This window comes from Abramis brama (assembly GCF_963993115.1).
Source record: "Abramis brama genome assembly, chromosome: 22".
NCBI lineage: Eukaryota > Metazoa > Chordata > Actinopteri > Cypriniformes > Leuciscidae > Abramis > Abramis brama.
The window spans coordinates 16587686-16608328 of record NC_139984.1 but is presented as its reverse complement, the minus strand read 5'-3'; the positions used below and the strand labels follow the sequence as shown (position 1 = coordinate 16608328).

At 35.7% G+C, this 20643-nt stretch overlaps 5 protein-coding genes across 10 annotated transcripts in view; 1 reads left to right on the top strand and 4 right to left on the bottom strand.

Moving 5' to 3' along the window:
* The first annotated feature begins 4077 nt into the window (after positions 1-4077).
* Positions 4078-7688, top strand: ognb (osteoglycin, paralog b). Its single transcript, XM_084098462.1, has 6 exons — positions 4078-4654; positions 5002-5086; positions 5174-5338; positions 6715-6917; positions 7007-7099; positions 7187-7688. Exons 1-6 carry the CDS (start codon positions 4487-4489, stop codon positions 7355-7357), a joined length of 885 nt encoding a protein of 294 aa, XP_083954588.1. The 5' UTR covers positions 4078-4486; the 3' UTR covers positions 7358-7688.
* A 641-nt stretch (positions 7689-8329) lies between these two features.
* Positions 8330-9416, bottom strand: uqcc5 (ubiquinol-cytochrome c reductase complex assembly factor 5). Its single transcript, XM_084098466.1, has 2 exons — positions 9218-9416; positions 8330-8706 (listed from the first exon to the last, which is right to left on the bottom strand). Exons 1-2 carry the CDS (start codon positions 9369-9371, stop codon positions 8615-8617), a joined length of 246 nt encoding a protein of 81 aa, XP_083954592.1. The 5' UTR covers positions 9372-9416; the 3' UTR covers positions 8330-8614.
* A 458-nt stretch (positions 9417-9874) lies between these two features.
* On the bottom strand, positions 9875-13125 carry kctd6b (potassium channel tetramerization domain containing 6b). Of its 3 annotated transcripts, none has more exons than XM_084098464.1 (4): positions 12869-13125; positions 12643-12677; positions 12343-12433; positions 9875-10980 (listed from the first exon to the last, which is right to left on the bottom strand). In XM_084098464.1, the coding sequence occupies exons 3-4, from the start codon at positions 12367-12369 to the stop codon at positions 10294-10296; spliced, it is 714 nt and encodes a 237-aa protein (XP_083954590.1). In that variant the 5' UTR covers positions 12370-12433; positions 12643-12677; positions 12869-13125; the 3' UTR covers positions 9875-10293. The 3 variants fall into 3 exon arrangements, with proteins under 3 accessions (XP_083954590.1, XP_083954589.1, XP_083954591.1); XM_084098463.1 differs by having other exon boundaries at positions 12643-12687; positions 12870-12982; XM_084098465.1 differs by lacking the exon at positions 12643-12677 and having other exon boundaries at positions 12869-12979.
* A 1055-nt stretch (positions 13126-14180) lies between these two features.
* On the bottom strand, positions 14181-18476 carry abhd6b (abhydrolase domain containing 6, acylglycerol lipase b). Of its 4 annotated transcripts, none has more exons than XM_084098458.1 (10): positions 17973-18476; positions 17611-17700; positions 17377-17524; positions 16639-16795; positions 16416-16529; positions 16184-16316; positions 15294-15451; positions 15153-15207; positions 14949-15049; positions 14181-14816 (listed from the first exon to the last, which is right to left on the bottom strand). In XM_084098458.1, the coding sequence occupies exons 3-10, from the start codon at positions 17493-17495 to the stop codon at positions 14634-14636; spliced, it is 1020 nt and encodes a 339-aa protein (XP_083954584.1). In that variant the 5' UTR covers positions 17496-17524; positions 17611-17700; positions 17973-18476; the 3' UTR covers positions 14181-14633. The 4 variants fall into 4 exon arrangements, with proteins under 4 accessions (XP_083954584.1, XP_083954586.1, XP_083954583.1 ...); XM_084098460.1 differs by having other exon boundaries at positions 18060-18127; XM_084098457.1 differs by having other exon boundaries at positions 17611-18476.
* flnbb (filamin B b) overlaps positions 18241-20643 on the bottom strand; it is a 24492-nt gene continuing 22089 nt past the window's right edge. The window contains exons 41-43 of the mRNA XM_084098456.1: positions 19765-19878; positions 19486-19674; positions 18241-19380 (exon numbers count right to left, since the gene is read on the bottom strand). Coding sequence (XP_083954582.1) covers positions 19193-19380; positions 19486-19674; positions 19765-19878 — 491 coding nt within the window. The 3' untranslated portion in view covers positions 18241-19192. The remainder of the gene's footprint in view (positions 19381-19485; positions 19675-19764; positions 19879-20643) is intronic.

The window sequence follows — 20643 nt, the reverse complement described above, 5'->3', positions numbered from 1 at the left end:
ATGGGTAATGTAAAATTAATGGAAAAGCATAATTTGTGTAAAAATAAATGGAGAAGATAAATGAAGGCAAAAGGCCCGTGGGGCACAATTGTGACATGGCAAATACATATGACATTATATTTTATTAGTAACATTTCTATTTACTATATGTAACCTCTTTATTAAATTATGTAAAAATTTGTTTAGTAAAAAAATAAAGGAATCAATAAAAGTAAAGAAAAAAATCTCATCAGCTACATAAAATAATTATTAAACATTAACAGTTCCATACATAGGCTACCTCACATGTTTGTTTATGAAATATTTTGCATAATTTGATTATGCTTTCAGTTAGCAATAAATGTGTCACCAGCTCCATTTAGTTCTAAAATCACTAAAATAACCAACAAAGACTATTTTAATATATTCTGTGGATTTTCTCTCAAAATTAGCACAGAATATGAATATATATATATATATATATATATATATATATATATGCTGCCACTTGTCAAAATAGCTGGCAACAAAAGTGAGTGCACCCTAAGTGAACAAAACTGTGTCCAAAGTGTCAATATTTTGTGTGAGCACCATTGTTATCTTAATTGTATTTTTTTCCCTACTATGGAAGTCAATGTATACCGTCAACTATTTGATTGCCAATATTCTTTAAAATATCCTATTTTGTGTTTAGTAGAAGAAAGAAACTAATACAGGTTTGGAACAACATGAGGGTGAGTAAATGATGACAAAATGTTTGGGTGAACTAACTCTTTAAAACCACGGTCAAGCACACTGGTTGAGAAAGCTCTCTGGCTCTGCACACGTGACTGCTGATCTGTCAGGCGATGGCGCTAGAGAAGCGCGCTAATTCTGCCCTATGACGTAACAGTCTGGAAGTTCTGTTGTAGTTTTACTCTCAGTAATATTTGTCTGTCCTCCAAACAATTAATGTAGCTAATATTCTAGTTTAAACTGAATATCTGTTTTAGTCCCTCGGTATTTATAATTACAAATACAAAAGTTAGTGTTTTTTTTAGTGTTTTGTGTCGTTGAAAACTTACAAGTGAGTTATTTACAATTTTGTTAAGATAAATAACTGAATTTGTAGAGTTCAACGTAATTTACCTTTATTTATTTTATCCTTTATCTTTATTTGCTACTGTACTTTGCGGCTCGTATCTTTTTCGTGAGGAGCATATGCTCGCTGAAAATAGGATGAAAACAGAGGTGTCAGTCGCTGCTACTTTCATCAGTAGTTTACTGAGCAGCAGCAACAGTGTTTCTCTCACTGGAGATCAGCTGCAGCTCTTTACTCACACACTCACTGATGCGCTGACAGGTGAGACAACTGACCTGCTTTTCTCACGCCTCCGAGTATTATATATATATATATATATATATATAGAGAGAGAGAGAGAGAGAGAGAGAGAGAGAGAGAGAGAGAGAGAGAGAGAGAGTTCAGATGCAAAAGCCTCAAAGTGCCATCTGAAATTTTCTTCTAGAATGACCATTTTTATCAAGCTCGTATATTTTAGTTCAGTAATTTCACTTAAATGGCAATGAAGATTACCTATTAATTGTCATTAAAGTGAAATTACTGAACTTAAATATACAAGCTTGATAAAAATTACCATTCTAGAAGAAAATTTCAGATGGCACTTAGAGGCTTTTGCATCTGAACTCTTCATATATATATAAAAATGTAAACAGATGGCATCAGTAATATTCTTTTGAATAACCTAGTGACTAATAATAGTAAAATGCTTTTAATGTATTTTAAAGTTTCAGTATGCAAGCTATTATGCAGTTTGACCTGATATGCCTCTCTTCTAGAGCACTATCGGCAGCATTGGTTTCCTCATGCTCCCTGCAGAGGCTCTGGCTACAGATGTTTACGGATTAACCGTAGAATGGACCCTCTCATAGGAAAAGCAGCCTCTGCTGTTGGACTTGCACAAGAGCAGCTTTCCAAATCACTTCCAATAGAGCTGACCCTGTGGGTGGACCCTTCCGAGGTGTCCTATCGGATCGGTGAAGATGGATCCACTTGTGTTCTCTACCAAAAATTGCCTCCTCCGCTGATTCATCAGCCCACAGGAAGGAGAAACTGAAAATATTTCATTGTAAATTCTGCACTTGTTTAAAACATTAAAGGAGTAACAGAATGTGGAGCATAAACGTTGCATCCTACATGTCTACAAGCACAATTTTGGATTATGGGTAATGTAAAATTAATGGAAAAGCATAATTTGTGTAAAAATAAATGGAGAAGATAAATGAAGGCAAAAGGCCCGTGGGGCACAATTGTGACATGGCAAATACATATGACATTATATTTTATTAGTAACATTTCTATTTACTATATGTAACCTCTTTATTAAATTATGTAAAAATTTGTTTAGTAAAAAACTAAAGGAAACAATAAAAGTGAAAAAAAAAATCTTATCAGCTACATAAAATAATTATTAAACATTAACAGTTCCATACATAGGCTACCTCACATGTTTGTTTATGAAATATTTTGCATAATTTGATTATGCTTTCAGTTAGCAATAAATGTGTCACCAGCTCCATTTAGTTCTAAAAGCAAAAGTAGAACTAAAGTAGAAGCAAAAGCAAATGTCATTTCAGAAAATTACTGAATCAATCAGGACAGTTTTGCCATGCATAACAGTGTTATTATTGTTAACTAAAACTAGAACTATTAAAGAACTATTAGGTGAAAAACTTAAACTTAAAAAGGTACTGAAGTACCAAAATTGCTCAAACTGAAATAAGTATAAATTAAAGGCAAATCGACGTCAGTTCGAACAAAATCCGGCCAAAACTAACTTATATTTTGCATTTATAATAATAATTCATTACATTTTTATAGTGCTTTTCTCAGCACTCAAAGCGCTTTACATAGAAGGGGGGAATCTCCTCAACCATCACCAATGTGCAGCATCCACCTGGATGATGCGACGGCAGCCATATTGCGCCAGAACGCCCACCACACACCAGCTTACTGGTGGAGAGGAGACAGAGTTACGAAGCCAATGAGTACATAGGGATGATTATAGGCCATGATGGACAGAGGCCACTGGGCAAATTTGGCCAGGATGCCGGGGTTAAACCCCTACTCTTTCGAAAGACATCCTGGGATTTTTTGTGACCACAGAGAGTCAGGACCTCGGTTTAACGTGATCATAAGCTCCATCATAAAGGGTTTTCCAGGTATCTTCACTGTTGGGCCCTGTGCAATTGTTACTTAACTAATATATTTTGCCTGACAGAAGCCCAAACGTTAAGCGCCTCATATCTCACATCTGTTGAGATGTTCACACTCTCTCCATTATGCATCAGTCGGTAGAGCTGCAGGCAAACCATGCAGAATAATATCCGGACTTTGCCTCAAAGACACTTTGCCTTCAATAATAATGTTGCTGATCTTTTTGTTTATCTCTGTTGAACTGTCTAGTCTGTATAGGTTTCATCCTACGTCCCATCAGGTTAAGTAACGGCACCCAGAGGGAGGTCGAGGAAGTGCGTTTTTAAAGTCTTGGAATGCATTTGTTTGAACACCTGGTTAATTCTTCTCCCAGGTGATCACATGCCTCTGATGAAAACAGGCAGTACTCCATAAATGCTCAAAACCCAGAGGATCACTGTTAAAACCATCAGATCTTTCTCACTTCATAGAGATCTATAAAGAAGGTGAAGTTATATATATCATTCAGCATATCAACTGAATGATGTTTGAAATCTATTTCACAGCACTTTGTCATGCATTTCCAGTATAAAGATGATGTTATTTCTCTCGCCCAAATCAGGAATTCGTTTTGGCTTAATCAAAAACGGGGGAACAGAAGGTTTTCTCCGTCTTCTGTCAATCCATCCCCTGATACCTACCAAACAATTTCTAACAATAAAGCTTTTGAACGTCACATAGAGATGGACGACACACTTGACGGGTTTTTAAAGTTCACCAAATTCAAAAATGCTGTCCAAGATTCCTGAACTAATAGTCATTTCCTGTTGAACTCCATCGTTTATTTCCATAGCCAGAACTGTTCTTTCTCCTCTATATTTTTCCTTTATTTTCCGGATCCCAGTATTCCCTGAAAATGTCTCATTATATCACTAAAGGGAGGAACGGGTCTTATTAGTTATTGTAAGATCATGCGCATTCACAAGAAGACAGCAAAAATATATAAATTTCAAAGTGTTTTTATCCTCTTTATTCCCTTTAAGCACAATTTCAAAACGCATATGGACATGAAATGGATTATAGCAATCAATAAAACATCTTCAGTACAGTTTATTTTGGCAGGAATGGGGGCGAGTGATCCGTTAAATAAGCTTAGGACAGCACAGAGTGGGTTAAGGCCAGTTTCATGACTTGTTTTTTAATGGTTCACAGGCAGTCACTGCAGAGAAACTCTTTAAAGGTCTCATTTTACTCAGAGTCCGTGACACACTGCGCTGCTCTTCACACAGGACAAGAACTGTTTCTCCTCACAAGATGATGGGTCTGAGGATTTTACTCTTTTTCGTAACTGTGCCATGGATATTTTGTGATATGGCAAGAACCAATAAAGTGATACCTAGACACAAAGGGATATTGAAAATAGTAGATGAGGAAGAATCAATCTCAGAGAGTAGAGTTGTCATGGAAGTCAAGAAACCAAAGGTATGACAATTTAATGCTGATAATGCATGTCTATACAGAAATTTGTAAACATTGTCATGTTAAAATAGAATTTTGCTTAACATATATGTTTGTGATGGCTAAAATGAATATATGCATGTATGTATAATCAAAATGCCAGATATCATAAATCTGTTCTAAGAAAGGTACAATGGAAAACCTGTTAAATCCATAATGGGATTATGTCCAATGGAAAGCAGCACAATTGGCAAGTTATCTGGGAACTCATGAGCTCAGGGAAAGGCAAAATAGCATGCGAACTGGTTGAACATGTTGATATTGAGAGGAAACAAAATAATAGCATTTTCTTGTAATCTGCTTTACTCTAGAAAAAGGTCATTCTCAGCCTAGACTATGATAGTCCAGCTGAAACAGATGACGAAAGTCCAGGAGCAGACGATAAAGATGACAAGGGTATTTATTCTTTACTTTAATTTTGCATTCATTTGATGAAAAATAATATTTGAGCCTATTTATTTCTATTTTATTTTTATTTTTCAGAACTTCCTACTTGCCTGATGTGTGTGTGTCTAATTGGATCTGTGTATTGTGAGGAGGTTTCTCCTGACATGACAACAGTTCCACCACTGCCAAAGGAAACGGCTTACTTCTATGCGCGCTTCAACAAAATCACTAAAATTGCCAACAAAGACTTCGCTGATATTGGTAAGAAGTTATGCTAGAAAAGCTTTTGGGTGTTTCCACCAAAAACACACTGTGTAATGATTGGAACCGGATCAATGTAATCAGAGCAACTGAGTGAAATTTTCCTTGAGACTATTTTAAAAGGCTCAAATAGACAAACAGTCCTGAGAAAGGTCCCTTAGAGTCACTGGTATAGAAGGAGAGACACATCTAGAAGGTTCTGTGCATTTAAAGGGATAGTTCACCCAAAAATGAAAATTCTGTCATCATTTACTCACCCTCATGTCATTCTAAAAACCCCTGTGACTTTCTTTTATTGGACTTTTTGACCTCATTGACTTAAAATTATAGGTTCACAAGTTCACACTTACATATAATCAGAATATGCGTATCTGGCGTGCTGTCCGAGGAGAGGGCTCTGAGCTCGAAATTTGGCCTGAACCCAGGGTACTCCCCCCATCCCTAGCTTGGATAGGAATAATCGAGAGGGAGGAGTTGGGGTGGTGGAAGGATGCTGGAAAACTGTCATGGGACAGAAGTAAGACGGCTCTATGATTGGTTAGATTATCTGAACGTGCTCCTCCCGAACTTTGTTAATAGAACATAGTTTCTTTATTAGCATCTATTTTCCATTAAGAACTTTTAACATCCATGGAAACGTTTCATTGCATAAAAGGTTCTTTTTAGTGGAAAATGTTTCTCCAGATTATTAAAATGTTCTTCACACTAAGAAAAAGTATTTTTAGAACTGTTCACTGAAAGGGTCTTTGGGGAACCAAAAATGGCATTGCTTCAAAAAGCCCTTTTTGGAACCTTTATTTTTAAGAGTCCACGGACAAAAAAACACAATTCTTTTATGTTCCACATTAGTCCAACAGGTTTGGAACGGCATGAGGCTGAGTAAATAATAAAGATGTTCATGTTTATTTGCATCCCCATTGTAATGTCCAATTGTGTGTATAGCCATCCCAGCTAACAAAATTATGTTCTAATATAAGAACGTTTTTCTAAAATTCCCATTAAAGTAGCCCATAAAAACATTATTAAAGAAGATTCCCTGAATGTTCTCAACGTAAATATTTTAAAAACATTTTTCTTGGTCATGCGACAGGGAACATTTCATTTTATCATTCTTCAAACATAATGGGAATGTCACCTCTGAATGTTTGAAAACAAATAGTAACATTTAAAAAACGTTAGATGAAGGTCTCAGGAAAAAAAAAAAAGCTCCATAGACTATATAAATAACGTTTGTGCTGTTTTGAGAACATTAACCAGAACTTTGAACGAACGTTTTATTAACGTTATTGGAAAGATAGTTCATAACTTTGAGATAACCTTGAAAGAACGTTCCCTGTTAGCTGGGATGATACGTCCATATTGTGTTGTTTTCATAGCCACGCTGAAAAGAATTGACCTGTCTGACAACCTCATCTCTGAGATAGAAGATGGCGCCTTTTCTAAACTCGATCAGCTTGAGGAACTAACGCTCGCTGGGAACAAGCTGGTCAAACTCCCAATGCTGCCAGCTAAACTTATGTCTCTCGATGTCAATCACAATCTACTTAAAACAAAGGGAGTGAAAGCAAACATTTTCAAGGTAAAAATTGAATAAAATAAAGATTCTGAAATCTTATTAATACATTGTTTGTCTTATTCATCATGACTGGGGTCCATCTTTTGCATTAGAAACTCAGCAAGCTGGCATACCTGTACCTTGGAGACAACGGGCTGGAGGCCGTACCACCGCTGCCGGAAAGTCTGCGCGTGGTTCATCTACATGTACGGTCATCTTTATAGTCTAAATATATTTACTGTAGTATTTAAGTGTGTCCCTACAAGTAAGCATACTTTTAAAATCGTTTTCAGAACAATAACATAACGTCACTGACGGATGACACGTTCTGCAAAGGAAACAACACGCACTACATCAGGTACAACATGCAGGAGGTTCGGCTCGATGGAAACCCGTTAACTCTGGCCCAATATCCCAACAGCTTCATCTGTCTGAGATCTCTGCCTATTGGACACTACAAGTAATGCTCTTAGAAGAAGAAAATGTTCCTTAAGCTGTCGTCCAGCTGGCAACTGCTGTTATGATGATGATAGACAGCACATTCACAAAGATTTAACAGCATAATAAAAAAATATTGACTTTTAAGTGCAGTCACACATTTAAACGTTTTTACATCATTTGCAAGACGCATATACAACTATTTTCTTGACCTTTATTCAGTGTAATCATTTTGTTATATTTGCAATAGTTTTTGCTGAGGTAAAACGTGAGGCAAAGAATATGTATGGGAAAACGATTTTCAGTGGGACTTTTATCCATTGCTGGTAGGCTAAATAAATTAATTTTGGACCTACAGACTTTGATGGACTTTATCTTCGTAAACTTACTTACAAATGGCACTTATAGGCTACACTACAAATGACCATCATTTTAAAAGTAAAAAAAAAAAAAACTACAATAATGAGAACTACAATATGGCTTAGCTTCTCATCATATTGACAACATTTTTCATGACTAATTATATTATAATAATTTTCTTGTAACTGACTTAACATCGCATAATAATGAGAAAGTCATTACAAGAAAGTTTGTCAGAAAGTCATTATAATGAGTAAGTTCTCTTTATTATGAGATGTCATTGTTATTATTTTAATATTTTTGGCATTAACTAAAGTTTTTGTTAAAGTTTGTCCTTATTATGAGATATGCCAAATACATACAATAAAGTTTCTAATTATTATGATATACCAAGTCATAATTCTTCATTTTTTATTATACACAAGATTTTTTATTACAATACACTAAATTATAAACATTTTCCTGTATTTGACATATTAACTCATAATTATGACTTTTTCATTATTTTGAGATACTAATTTTGATTACAATTACAAAGATTCTCATTATTTTATGCCAAGTCATTAATATGAGAGCTTTTCTCAATACAATAGAGATTCATGGAGATTTGTAGTTGAAACAGACAGGCTTCCAAAGTGTATTGGTTAGAATCACAGGACAGATTACTTTTATTGCATAAATAACCATCTTTATCTTAGTCAATACAAAAATTGCAACCTTCTGTACAGAAACACAGAGTCTTTTGCACCTCATCTGTCCACATAATTACGCAGTCCCTGTCACAGCTGCTTTACAGTTGATATATTATAGTATCCCTTTTTGATTGATATCAAAGGTGTGTAAGTGTGCAAAAGTGTCAAAGTGTTTTTGATTTCAGTCTCTTCATCATGATGATCATGTATTTCCATTGTGTTGTGATGATCTCATTTAGCTTCAGACTTTGTGAGCACAATCAAGCCCTCATCAATCTTGTTTTGGTATTCCCTCTCCGATTGTTTTCTTCTGTAGACATCATCTGTGGAGACAGAAAATAATGTAACCACTTATCTATAACAATAACCAATAGTATACAGAATAAACAGTAATTCATATAGGCCTACACACATAGGGTATTTATTATAAGTCACCTGTGAGCCCTATGTAATTAAGGTCAATGATAGACATTGAGGCCTGGTTTTACAGAACTGGGCTTAGATTAAGACAGGATTAGGTCTTAGTTTAATTAAATAGCTTTTATAAACATGCCTTAGAAAAAAAAAAAAAACATTACTGGTACATCTCGAGACAAAACAATGGCACTGACATATTTTAAGATGTCAGTGCAAGCTGCTTTCAGTTAAAACAGACTTTTTCAGAAAGTTTTTGTTTTAAAGATTTCAGTAAATCATCATTCACGTTTTATTAACACAAGCGTTACGCAAAAATTGTCAGGCCGCCCTGCGCAATGAGGACGCCGAATGATGCACAGAAACGCTTCAAAGAGAGGGGCGTGTATGTATATATAAGATTTGACTTGTGATACTTACAAAACGTTTCTCGTCCTATTCTCACGTTAATCATGATCCACTCCATGACACCCCCGATACAGAAGAACAAGGGCAAAAATCTGTACGTTCCAAATCGTCTTTTTCCGGGAACAAGACTTAATATATATTTTAGGTTCCGACTTTTTCTAAACATACTTTTTTTTTAAAACACAGTTACCAGCTAGATCTAAAGCACAGCGCAATAATATTAACTAATAAAATTGAGTTTTAAACGCTAGAATACAACATCTGAACACTTGTGCCCTTTAACACTGATCTTGTTCTTGGCGCATGTACCCGCAGTGCGCTGACAGAACAGGCAAACATGGCGGCGTAAACGTCATGGATAATACTGTGTTCTAATAGGTCCGCTAGCAGGACTCTACCAAATCTGATATAAGAGAGGGAACCGTCTAAGTCCCTTTCATAGTCTTTTGAATTGGGTGTTCTTACTTACTGGCATAAGGTTAAAAAGTGTTTAAGCAAATATATACATATTTACCTATTTAATAACAATTTAACTTTGAAAAGAGTCTCTCCATGATTTATATGTTCAATCACTCTCAGTAGGAGAGACTAAAATGAGACAATTAGCTCATGTTGATGCTTTTTTTCCCCTTCTGAAATGAAACTGATGGAACAAATCAGTAAAATGTATTTCCATGTACAGCATGTGGACATTTAATAGTTAAAGAATGTGTTAGAAATACATGCACACTAACATGTTGATGTTGCACATAGTGCACAATGTTTGACAGATTTCTCATCTGATGGAATGAATGAATACCTGAAACATTTTCTGGGGAATGTTTTTTTTTTTTTTTTACATGGTCAAGGTGTTTTATAGATTATTGAAAGTTGCTTGAGTATCATCTGAATATGTATTTATATTATATCATATTGGTCTGATGCTTTCATTTTGAACATTTCATTTCATTTCATTCCTTTCCTTTTTTTTTTTGTTCTTTTTTTTTTTTTTGCTTGGCCTCAACTGACAATGGAATACCTACATATTAAAACATCACATTGGAAACAGCAGCAACCACATTTGAAATGGCACCACGTTCATAAATGGGTCAGTCTTCTACTTTATATGCTGGCCGGCAGAAAGTCCAGTGATGCTCCACTGTGTTCTCATTGGCACGCTCACTCATGTGGTGCACCCGTGTGTTCCGAATCGTGAATCCCTGTTTGGTGATGTAGTCCATGAGGTGGACCCTTAGAGACACCTCTTGATGGTGGTCACATGGTCCAAAGGTGAAAGACACCTGACAGTCTCTGGTGTCCATCATGTGTTTGTTCCACTTGGTAAAGCTGTTGGATATTCCCTCAAGCAGCGAGTGGACCTTAGTGGTTATGGTTAGTTGCGTGATAATAACCGCTACTGGGTTTGAGTACTTAGACAGCTTGCGAGTGCTGGACAACTCCACCACCTGCTCAAAAGTGTCCAGTGGGTACAGAGGTTTTGGGTCATTGAGGCATTGGATTAAAGGCTCGATCTGATAGAAGTCAGCTTCTTTACGCAGAAGGTCCGTCTCCATGAAGTCAACAGGAAGAGTGAGCTCGGATGTGCGCAGGAAGTTTAATATGTAGCGGAAAAGCGTCCCATCCCGATCAATGAAGTAGTTTCCTTGAGCGTCCCGCGTGGTGGGGAAGTCGCCGCGGAACATGGCGCCCAGCATGGAATCTGGGTAACGCTGAAGAGTGGAGATAGAAGTCGTGTAGAGTTGACCTCCGACATTTAAGGTGACTGGGTGAGCCAACTAAAAGAGACGGACAATAGCGAGAAATCTTTAATTAATGCAACTCATCACACAATCAAAAAGTTGTGTCATTATGGACTTTAATGTGACTAATCTGTTAACAGCAAATAAAATAAAAAGACACTAATAACAGGTAGTTATGCATCAAATGTTTTTACCAAAACCAAAATTAAAGATAGTTGAAAATAAAGTTTGGGTAACTGAAACCGGTATGCTGTTCAGGGTGTTGTGTTTTCAGTTTGATATATTAAACCAGTCATAAAGTTCTTTCGCAATGAGGGCCGCTCTATATTTCAGCCAAATAAATTCTACTCTAGTGTCACTTTTGGTCACCACACTGCTGACATGTTTACCTGTTGTAGTTTATCCACGTTGGGTGCACAAAATAGACACTGTCAAATTGCATCATTGGAGAAGCACTAATTAAACGCCAATGATCAACGATTTTGGTCCTCCAAACCTATTTAGGCCGAAACTGAAAAATTCATTTTTTGCTGTTTCGGCTGAATATTTTTGGTTGCTGAAATTGTGGTGCATCACTCATAACAGGATTTGAAAAAATTGAGGAAATGGCTCTGAATCATATTGGACAGAACTTACAGTGTGTTGAACTGGAAATAGAAAAGGATGGTTCGTTAAACATGTCGGCTTGACAAATACTGTTAAAAGCTTAAAGTTTAAAGGTCATAATTCGAAGGCTACATAGACCTTGCAGTAAGACAGACAGATAGCTCATCTATCTATGGAAACTTTGACCTATTTGAATGTCAGTTATGGAAAAACCTTCAATCTGATTACTTAGAAAATAAAGTCAATTTAGAACAGGCTGCAGGACTGAACCAAGTTTGTGGATGTAGATTGTAAGTACATGTCTAATTATTATTAGATGTAATTACAATGTCATTTTCAATGGCAATCTGTGACTTTTGGGATTTTTCATCATCTAGTACTGTAAGAAAATTGTAAAGGCCTGTTCACACCAACAAATAAATATCATAACTACGAATTTTGAATAATCGCTCTAATTCTATGAGAATAGCTAAGTCCACATAACAACGCAGGAACCATACCATTGGAATCACTTTCAGAACAATTTCTTTCCAGCTGATGAATGATAAAAACACTGACCGCCAATCAGAATGCACCAGACTTAAAGAGCTTGATTATTTAACATTAAAAGATTATTATAATTAATTTTATTTTCTAGTTAGAAAAAAATTATATGTCTGAATTTCAATTCTACTTCAAATTCAAATTGCAATACTGCATGAAACACAACTCTGACTAATAACCAATATACTTGAATACTTCTATAATAACAATAACTTCAGTTAAAATATTTCTCCACATAAAGTTACTTACCCTATGTCCCCAGTCCCCATTATCCATTTGATAAGGATAGGTAAACCGCTCTGACCCACAGAAGTTGTTCGGATATTATGCTTGATTACACCTGCAAAAAAAAAAGAAACGTATTAGCCATACATTAAGGCAAATAACTGTATAGACCCAATTAAGGGTCTTTGATATTTTCTGAGACGGTAATGACGCGCACATAAACACAAGATGCATCACTGTAAAGAAGCTCAGTGAATTAGATGCTCAATAGCATGCTAACTGTTTTGGTAAGACAAGTAAACAGGTGTTCTGCAACGTAATTACCGTTTAGAAGAGTTAGGAATGTCCAGCGATTGTACCTGGTGTACCAAACATTAAAAAACATGAACATGTTTTAATAAAATGAAACGTTTTTACAAGGAACCTTTGCTAGCCAGCTACCATAATATACAGCTAGCTCCCTGCGAACTACTAACTTAACCGTGACATAAATGAATAAAATAAATGTTTTTCCTGGCAGTGATACTGTGTGGGATGACCCCATCCTTACCCGTCTCCAGAGCTGAGGGGTTTAATCGTCGTTTTTGGTTGCGGCTGTACAGGACACTGAGAGTTAGCTGCTCAAAGACGAGAATACGGCAGTATTCCGCACTGTCACGTGACCTGCACTAGCGTACATTACGGCAGATTTAATGACATTCTAGACTGCCTTTTAAGGCTAGGGATAAAATGTTGCTTTGCACAAATATCACATAACTGGAGAGTCTCACCAACAATAACTTATGGACATGGCAAATTCTATTTTATTGGACACGTGCCATAGTAACAGAGCTACTGATGAAATGCTGCAATGGTGTTATAGGTAAGCTATAGGGGCACACAGCAATTCCAGCAGGATAATTGTATACATTAATAAATATAAATGAAATACAATTGAATTTACATGTATTTTAATAAATATGAATTGTATTAAATTGAAATGATTAATTCAATATATTTCTTCTAATTAATCCAGATTGTAGTGCAAGATCAAGAATCTATCCATCCATCCATCCATCCATCAAACTTCTAACTTTAAACTACTTTGAACTACTTTTAACTTAAAACTTTTTCAAACTTAAAGCTTTTAAAACTTCTTCAAACTATTTGGTCCGGCTTTCTCAAGCCAACTTAAAGTTTGTCTCTGCGAACTTTTTAATCTAGTTGTCATTACAATTTCAGAAGCAATAGCCTAAATTAATCAACCATGTTTTTATCATGATATTGTAGCTTCACCCCTATAAACTTTAGTAAACTATTTACCTTATGCAATGTAAATACATAAGCAGCATGAAACAGTAGGCCTATGTGTAAATAAAAAAAATGGATTTTTTTTTTTTTTCTATTTTGTTGTCAATCACCTGAGCCCAATTAGGATGTTTGGGATGTGCCTTTTTTGTATGTTTGATTCTTAAATAAACATAAATGCCAGATTTCTTTGGTAACAGTCTGTAGAATTGTAATTGATTAAAGTAACACACGTGTGTGTGTGTGTGTGTGTCTCTTTACATATACACACATTTTATTTTTAAGCCTTTACAATCATAGGACCCAGATCTACTAAGACCCTGAATGTATGAGGGTATTCCTTTAAGAGCATTGGTACATAATCAGTTCCATGGTATACATAAACGTACCATGGTATTACCCATCGAATGCCATAACTATACCATCAATATACTACAGCACTTTACAACAGGGTCTCTCTCTCTCTCTTTTAATTCATGTGCCCTCATAATCTTTAATCAACATAACGCTCTCTCCCTCTTGCAGTGACATCTCTTCTCTGATGACATTTATGGTGCGAGGGAAGAAATTGCAACTTCCATTTCATGCCGACTTTAATATTAGTTAATGCATTAACATGAATAATGTGCAATATCTTTTTATACATAATTTGTAAATCTTTGTTAGAGTAACCTTAATGTTAGTTAATACAAAAACAATTGTTCATGTTAGGTTCTCACACAGCGCATTAATGCCAACAAATAAAAATTTTAACAAATGTATTAGTAAATGTTGAAATTGACATTAAGATCAATAAATGCACTCATAGTTAAGTTCATGTTAACCAATGTTAGCAAATAAAATCTTATTGTAAAGTGTTACCATATACTTTTTATAAGCGTGATCTCTTTCTTTAATCAATCAAACTGAAAAACACTGAAAAATTATTACTATGAATATTATTTCTCCCTAAGTTTGTTATATACTTCAGGGTCAGTGAGGTGCTGCATTTAAGTATTAATCAAAACACAACTGATAGCAGAGCCGTCTCAGGATTTCTTCTTGGTGCTGGCGCTCTCTGTGCTCTGCTGAGAGATGATGAAATCTAAAATGAGTTTGGCTGTTTGTCGCGGTCGCTCCATGACCACAGAATGACCGCAGTTCTCCAGCAGATCAACACGGCAGTGTGGAAGAGCCTCGGCAAGCACCGCTGCGCCAGACACATCCACTACCTGAAAATAAATAGAATATTATTAATACTACATCAGTATCTCAGTGATACTAAAATAATGTACTGAACTCTGTACAATGTGCATGTGTGTGTGTTTTCTATGTATAGTTCCTTTATGCATGCGTACACATACCTGGTCCTGTTTGCCCCAGATGACTTGTAAAGGGGTAGTTATTTGCTGCATATGCTCATGCAAAGCATATTTGGAATTTTCACTCATAATTTCCATGAAAACTGTGGTAGTTTATAGAGAAGATACTTTAGGCAAAACAAGACTTTCTATAGCATGTTGCATATTTAAAGTAAATACATTTAGTAGGCCTATGTTCATACTGACCCTCGTGATAAAAGTCATTGTGTGGGATCCGTACATCCACCAGGCCTTGAAGAATCTAGAAACGAAGGTAAACGCCACACATGGTGTGTGAAGGTGTGTTCTGAATCTAGAGCAACCTTACATGACGTGTGTGAGACTAACCTGTTGAGGCACTCTGAAGCGCACGTGAGAACAGAGCTTCAGCATCTCCTCCATCTCTTCCGGGGTGGATGGGATAAGAGGAATATTCAGTGTGTACTGGCTGTGCTCCACATCATGCATCCGACTGTCAAACTTGCTCTCGCTTTGGATCTTCAGACCTTCAGAGAAAAATGTAATTTTTATGTTATGTCTGTATGAACTTATCCATGCATTCTGTCAAAGACGAAATATATTAAAGGGGTGGTATAATGCCAAAATAAAACACATCTCTGATGTCCCTAGAGTATGTGAAGTTTTAGCTCAAAATACCCCACAGATATTTTTTATATAGCATGTTAAAGTTGTCACTTTTTAAGGGGGAGCAAAAACGCACCGTTTTGTGTCTGTTCCTTTAAATGCAAATGAGCTGATGCTCCTGGCACAGGGGGCGGAGCTTGTGTCCTTTTAACTCACACAGACATGCACTGAAAATTTCAAAAACTTTTAGCCTTTTATGTTCAAACCGGAGTCAGACAATGATGGAGAGACTCAAGAAGTGACAACATAGAATGCAACAGGACATTTCTGAATGGTTAGTTGATGAATTTATGTAGCTTATGTGTATCTTCTAGTCATTGATTAGCATATTCTGTCTTGATAAACTATAAATCGTGTTCTGGGGCGGAGTTTTAGGGTTAGTGATGTCACTAACCCGGGAGGAATGTCATGTAGTCCCTACCAGCCATTTGTTGTAGTCCTTAAAAAACGATTTCTTTAAAAGCAAATATATCCCTTTGCTTTGAACTTTGAGCGTTGTAACTTTGCAGATGTTGTTTATGATCAAACAGCAACATTACACACTAACTAAAGTTAGAAAAGTGAAATCATAATCAACCACCCCTTTAACTAACCGACTGGGCAGATGAGGGTCAAACTGTAGAGATCTGAGGGATGGCAGGCTGCATACACTCCTGCCACAGTGCCACCCATTGAAGTCCCGACCATGTGGAACGGCTTTCTGTTTAGTCGAATGGCCTCTACAAACTGAGTGGAGTAAAAGAGGGGAATATTCATAAATGCTGCCAACACAAACATTTAATATGTATACCCATTCATAGAAAAAGGTACCTATCCAGCCATTACCTGCCGTATTCTCTTGACCTGGCCCTGGACTGAATAGTCATCCGTGCTGGTACGCGTTGTACCCTCATGCCCTGGCATGTCGACACACAGCAGGTGCAGATGTTTGGGAAGGTACTGTTTAGGATGAAGACACAAACTGCTTATCGCTGTTATAATGAACAATATACTGTACATAGCATTCTCATTTTCTACCTCGCACCCCAGCCATGTAAATATACTATACCTTGACCATGGGGAGCCATGTGTCCTTATGAGCAGAGAAGTCGTGCAGCATGAGTATAGAGGGCCTGAGGCCTGGTTTCCCCCTGTGCGAGTAACAGAAGCGATAACCTCCACAGTCTGCATAACGTACCTGAAGACCCAGAGTTCTCCTCCAGTACCTCCACAAACACAAAGCGTTCATGGGGCAGAATATATGAACAAAACATATGTGCATTCACATTTAATATGCATCACTGCAATCCTGTTGGTAAAAATCATCTGCCAAAAATGTACAACATAAAAAAACAAACAATTAAGATTAATAAATGCTGTAATAAACTATTGTTCAATGTTAGCTGAAGTTACATAATGAAGTTAACTAATGTTAACAAATAAAACTTTTGTAGTGTTGCCATATGAAAAACAAAATAATACATACAGAAAAAATAAATGTATAGCTATAAAAAAAAATGCTCATATAAATTGATTGATATAACAAAAGACTGATGTAACAGTGAAACTGCTTATTTTTGCATTCTTTTCTAATTTAATAAAAGTATATCATTAATATACAGCATTTGTTATACATTTTGAGTAAAATGTCAGTCACAAATTTGGTTAACAAATATTTGATTGGGAACCTAAAAATCTGAAATATTTTTAATTCCACATTATATCTTTATTTTCAGTGTGGGCTTTAATATTTACATATTATAATGAAGGTAAATGCATGTATTTATTATTCATAAGTGGCATTTACCAGTAATAGACTTTGATGAGTGATGATGGCCACAGCATGAAGGAGGCCATGAAGAGGAGGAGAGGGATAGCAAGAGTCCCTGCAGCAATGGCAAACATATTCATCATATCCTGATCCATGGCAACTCTGGTTTTATCTAGTCAACACCCTGCAGAATAATACAGCACACAATTACAAGCAGAAAGCCTACCAAACATTAAAAATGTCAGGGAATGATGAAAAACTTCAAAATACCTTTGTTGCTCTGCTATAAATCAGCATATGTACAGGTCAGATTCAAAGAGGGTGAGGGATAGGGGAGGGTCTGGCAGCATCTGTTCGTGTCTAATCAATACATGTAACCTAGATATCTCACCATGCGCTTCAAATATTTACATGACCGTCATTTTATCCATTCGTTTAAGTGTCACTGCCTACAATACGTCTATTTTTTTCCTTAATGTTTTTATACATTCACAGACATATTTTACAATGATCTTGCCATTACTAGGACAACTAAACATTTGAATTGAGGTTAAAAAGTATAAATCGACAACAACAACAATTGTCGTATGACTCAACAAATAGATCTGGAACAATGAGAGCAATGAACTTACTTCATAAGCTTAATCCTACACTGACGTCATTCAGTGAAGTCAGTCATAATCAAGCAGTTTCAAATGACAGATCCTAAAAGGTCATACCGTGGCTGGTCAGTGTGCTGTCTGCGCTTCGGATATAATGAAAGTCAGCTGTCTGCTAACCTCAATAAACACTGAGATGGCATCCAGAGCAAACTGTCTGTGGTGATCTCAAGAAATCAATGAGGTCAGATGGAAAATGCAATATTTCTCTTACTCAAAGTAAATAAAGGGATTAAATAAATTAGATGACGATGCATTTAATAATGAAAAAAAAATTGCATTTAAATTCCATTTAACATTTAAAGCTATTTAGTTGCATTTATGCTCATATCACATTTATAGACCGCTTACAAATTTCTAAAAGATTTCACAAGATGAAATCCTCCAGATGTCTAAAGGCATCATTGCATGCGAGCAAAGTTATGGAAACCAATTCACCTTCGTTCAAATGTGTGATTTTAACCAGCCATTCAATTTAGTTATACATCAAATAAACAGTAGTGAAAAAAAAAATAAAGGAATCTGAGGAGAATGATAATATATTTAAAAAACAATAATACTTACATATATTTATTATATATTTTAAGCATTTATTATAAATATTATTTATATAATTATAATTATTTATTATTATAATTATATAAATAATTAAAAAATGTTTAAAAAAAAGATTTAAATGTGTACACTACCGTTCAAAGGTTTGGGTTCAGTAAGATTATTCTTTAAAGAAATTAATACTTTTATTGAGAAAGGTCATTAATTTGACTTTTACATTGTCACAAAAAAAATGTATTTCAAATAAATGCTGTTCTATTGGACTTTCTATTTATCAAAGAATCCTGATTTTTCTTGATGATAACAAGAAATGTTTCATAAGCATCAAATCAGCATATCTAAATGATTTCTGAACGATCATGTGACACTGAAGACTCGATTAATGATGATGAAAATTCAGCTTTGCCATCACAGGGTTAAATTATATTTCAAAATATCTAAAAATACAAAACCGTAATTTTACATTGTAATAATACTACAATAAAAATAAACACAATATTACTGTTTTTTACTGTATTGTTTTTTAAATCAAATGTATGCATCCTTTGAGAGCATAATAGACTTTTCAAAAACAAAAATCCTACCAACCCAAAACTTGAATGGTAGCGCATGTACACACATACACATATTAATGGATTTCATAGAACACTAATATGAAACGGAGATCCTGGAATATGCTCATCTCCCCATTTCACTGCTAATATGTATTTCCCCCTTTCTTTTACGGCATAGTTGATCCTATACTGATGTCCGCTCATGTGAATGATCGACACCCGCTCGCAGGGGACAGTGGGGCCATGCATGCCGACAAAGAGAAGGTTTCGTCCTACAACACAAATGCAATTGCACTCAAGTAATGAAAAATAAATGTCTCTCAGAACCAAGTGAAACGAGTTACTTAATGTTTTAGCTAATGTCAAGCTGCACTCACCAGCTTTACTGCAGTCCACATAAAAAGTGTTTTTGCGTCCTAGAATGCCCTTACTCAGGCCTGGACCATGGCAGATGACTTTACTAGCGTTAGACAGGAAAACTGGCTCAGCACTGCTGTCAGATGATATGTTTATCTCCATCTCTGACAGAGAGGGTTCCTCGTAACTGTTACACATCTGATTATGATCTACTGGCAGAATAGAAAGTAGTCAGACCCTAAACACTCAAATATATCCCATGCAAAATGGAAATTGTCTTCAAAAATTGTTAATCATACCATCGCCTCTTTGTCCTTGCGTGAGACTCATATCTGCGGCGGCACTGACAGACACAAGGAAAGGGCTTTCGGAAATATGCTCTTCATTAAACATGACTGAAACCTCATAGTCTCCTGCAGGAAAACACATTCTGTAAATGTATCTATAAATAGGCCCTTCTCTTCCTCAGAAATTCATTAACCAAAATGCTGATGGATTATTTTTTCTGCTGTCATTATGACTATGCAGTAAATGTTTATGTACCTAAAGGCCCATTCACAAGAATGATAACTATAAAGATAACTATAACAATAACTATATTAGCGGCTGTCCATACAAACGCACATCTGCCGTCGGAAAAAAAGGGATTGGAATGTGATTCCAATTATATCATTCCTCCGTGTCCTTATTGTTATAGTTGTGGAGTGGACATTTCTATTGTTCCTAATGTTGGTAATGAAACAGTTGACGGTAGCCATTGATTTTTATAGTAGGAAAAAAATATGGACGTCAATGGCTACCCTCAACTGTCTGATTTTCAACATTCTTTAAAATATCTTCTTTTGTGTTCAACAGAAGAAATAAATTCATACAGGTTTGGAACAACTTGACATTTTTTTGGGTGAACTAACCCTTTAATACGTTATCATAATAGTTATCGTCCTTGATTTGAACAGGCCTTAAGTCTTAATATACTGAATAAAATACTATACTTACTTTTTAAAGATGTAAATATTAGATATTTTCTGTCATAGTATCACAAATGTATTTATTTTTAAATCATTTTAAATCATTCCAGATCCCTAATTACATCATTCTCCAGAAAGTCACATCATTTCAGGTGAAATTTGCATTGTAAACAGTAGTAGTAGCATTGGACTTTATGAATTCTGTTATAT

Bases quoted from the DNA above. Each gene is read 5' to 3' on its own strand.
- uqcc5 (XM_084098466.1), bottom strand. From the start codon at position 9,371: ATGTTTAGAAAAAGTCGGAACCTAAAATATATATTAAGTCTTGTTCCC. The intron at 8,707-9,217 runs GTAAGTATCACA...CTGTCTCCACAG, and splicing joins AATAGGACGAGAAACGTTTT to ATGATGTCTACAGAAGAAAA.
- abhd6b (XM_084098457.1), bottom strand. From the start codon at position 17,495: ATGGATCAGGATATGATGAATATGTTTGCCATTGCTGCAGGGACTCTT. The intron at 15,452-16,183 runs GTTAGTTAAAGG...TTTTCTCTGAAG, and splicing joins GACCCTCATCTGCCCAGTCG to GTCTGAAGATCCAAAGCGAG. The intron at 15,050-15,152 runs GTCAGTATGAAC...AAACTACCACAG, and splicing joins CAATGACTTTTATCACGAGG to TTTTCATGGAAATTATGAGT.
- kctd6b (XM_084098464.1), bottom strand. From the start codon at position 12,369: ATGGATAATGGGGACTGGGGACATAGG. The intron at 10,981-12,342 runs GTAAGTAACTTT...CGTCTCTTTTAG, and splicing joins ATGGGGACTGGGGACATAGG to TTGGCTCACCCAGTCACCTT.
- ognb (XM_084098462.1), top strand. From the start codon at position 4,487: ATGATGGGTCTGAGGATTTTACTCTTTTTCGTAACTGTGCCATGGATA. The intron at 4,655-5,001 runs GTATGACAATTT...GCTTTACTCTAG, and splicing joins TGGAAGTCAAGAAACCAAAG to AAAAAGGTCATTCTCAGCCT. The intron at 5,339-6,714 runs GTAAGAAGTTAT...TTGTTTTCATAG, and splicing joins CAAAGACTTCGCTGATATTG to CCACGCTGAAAAGAATTGAC.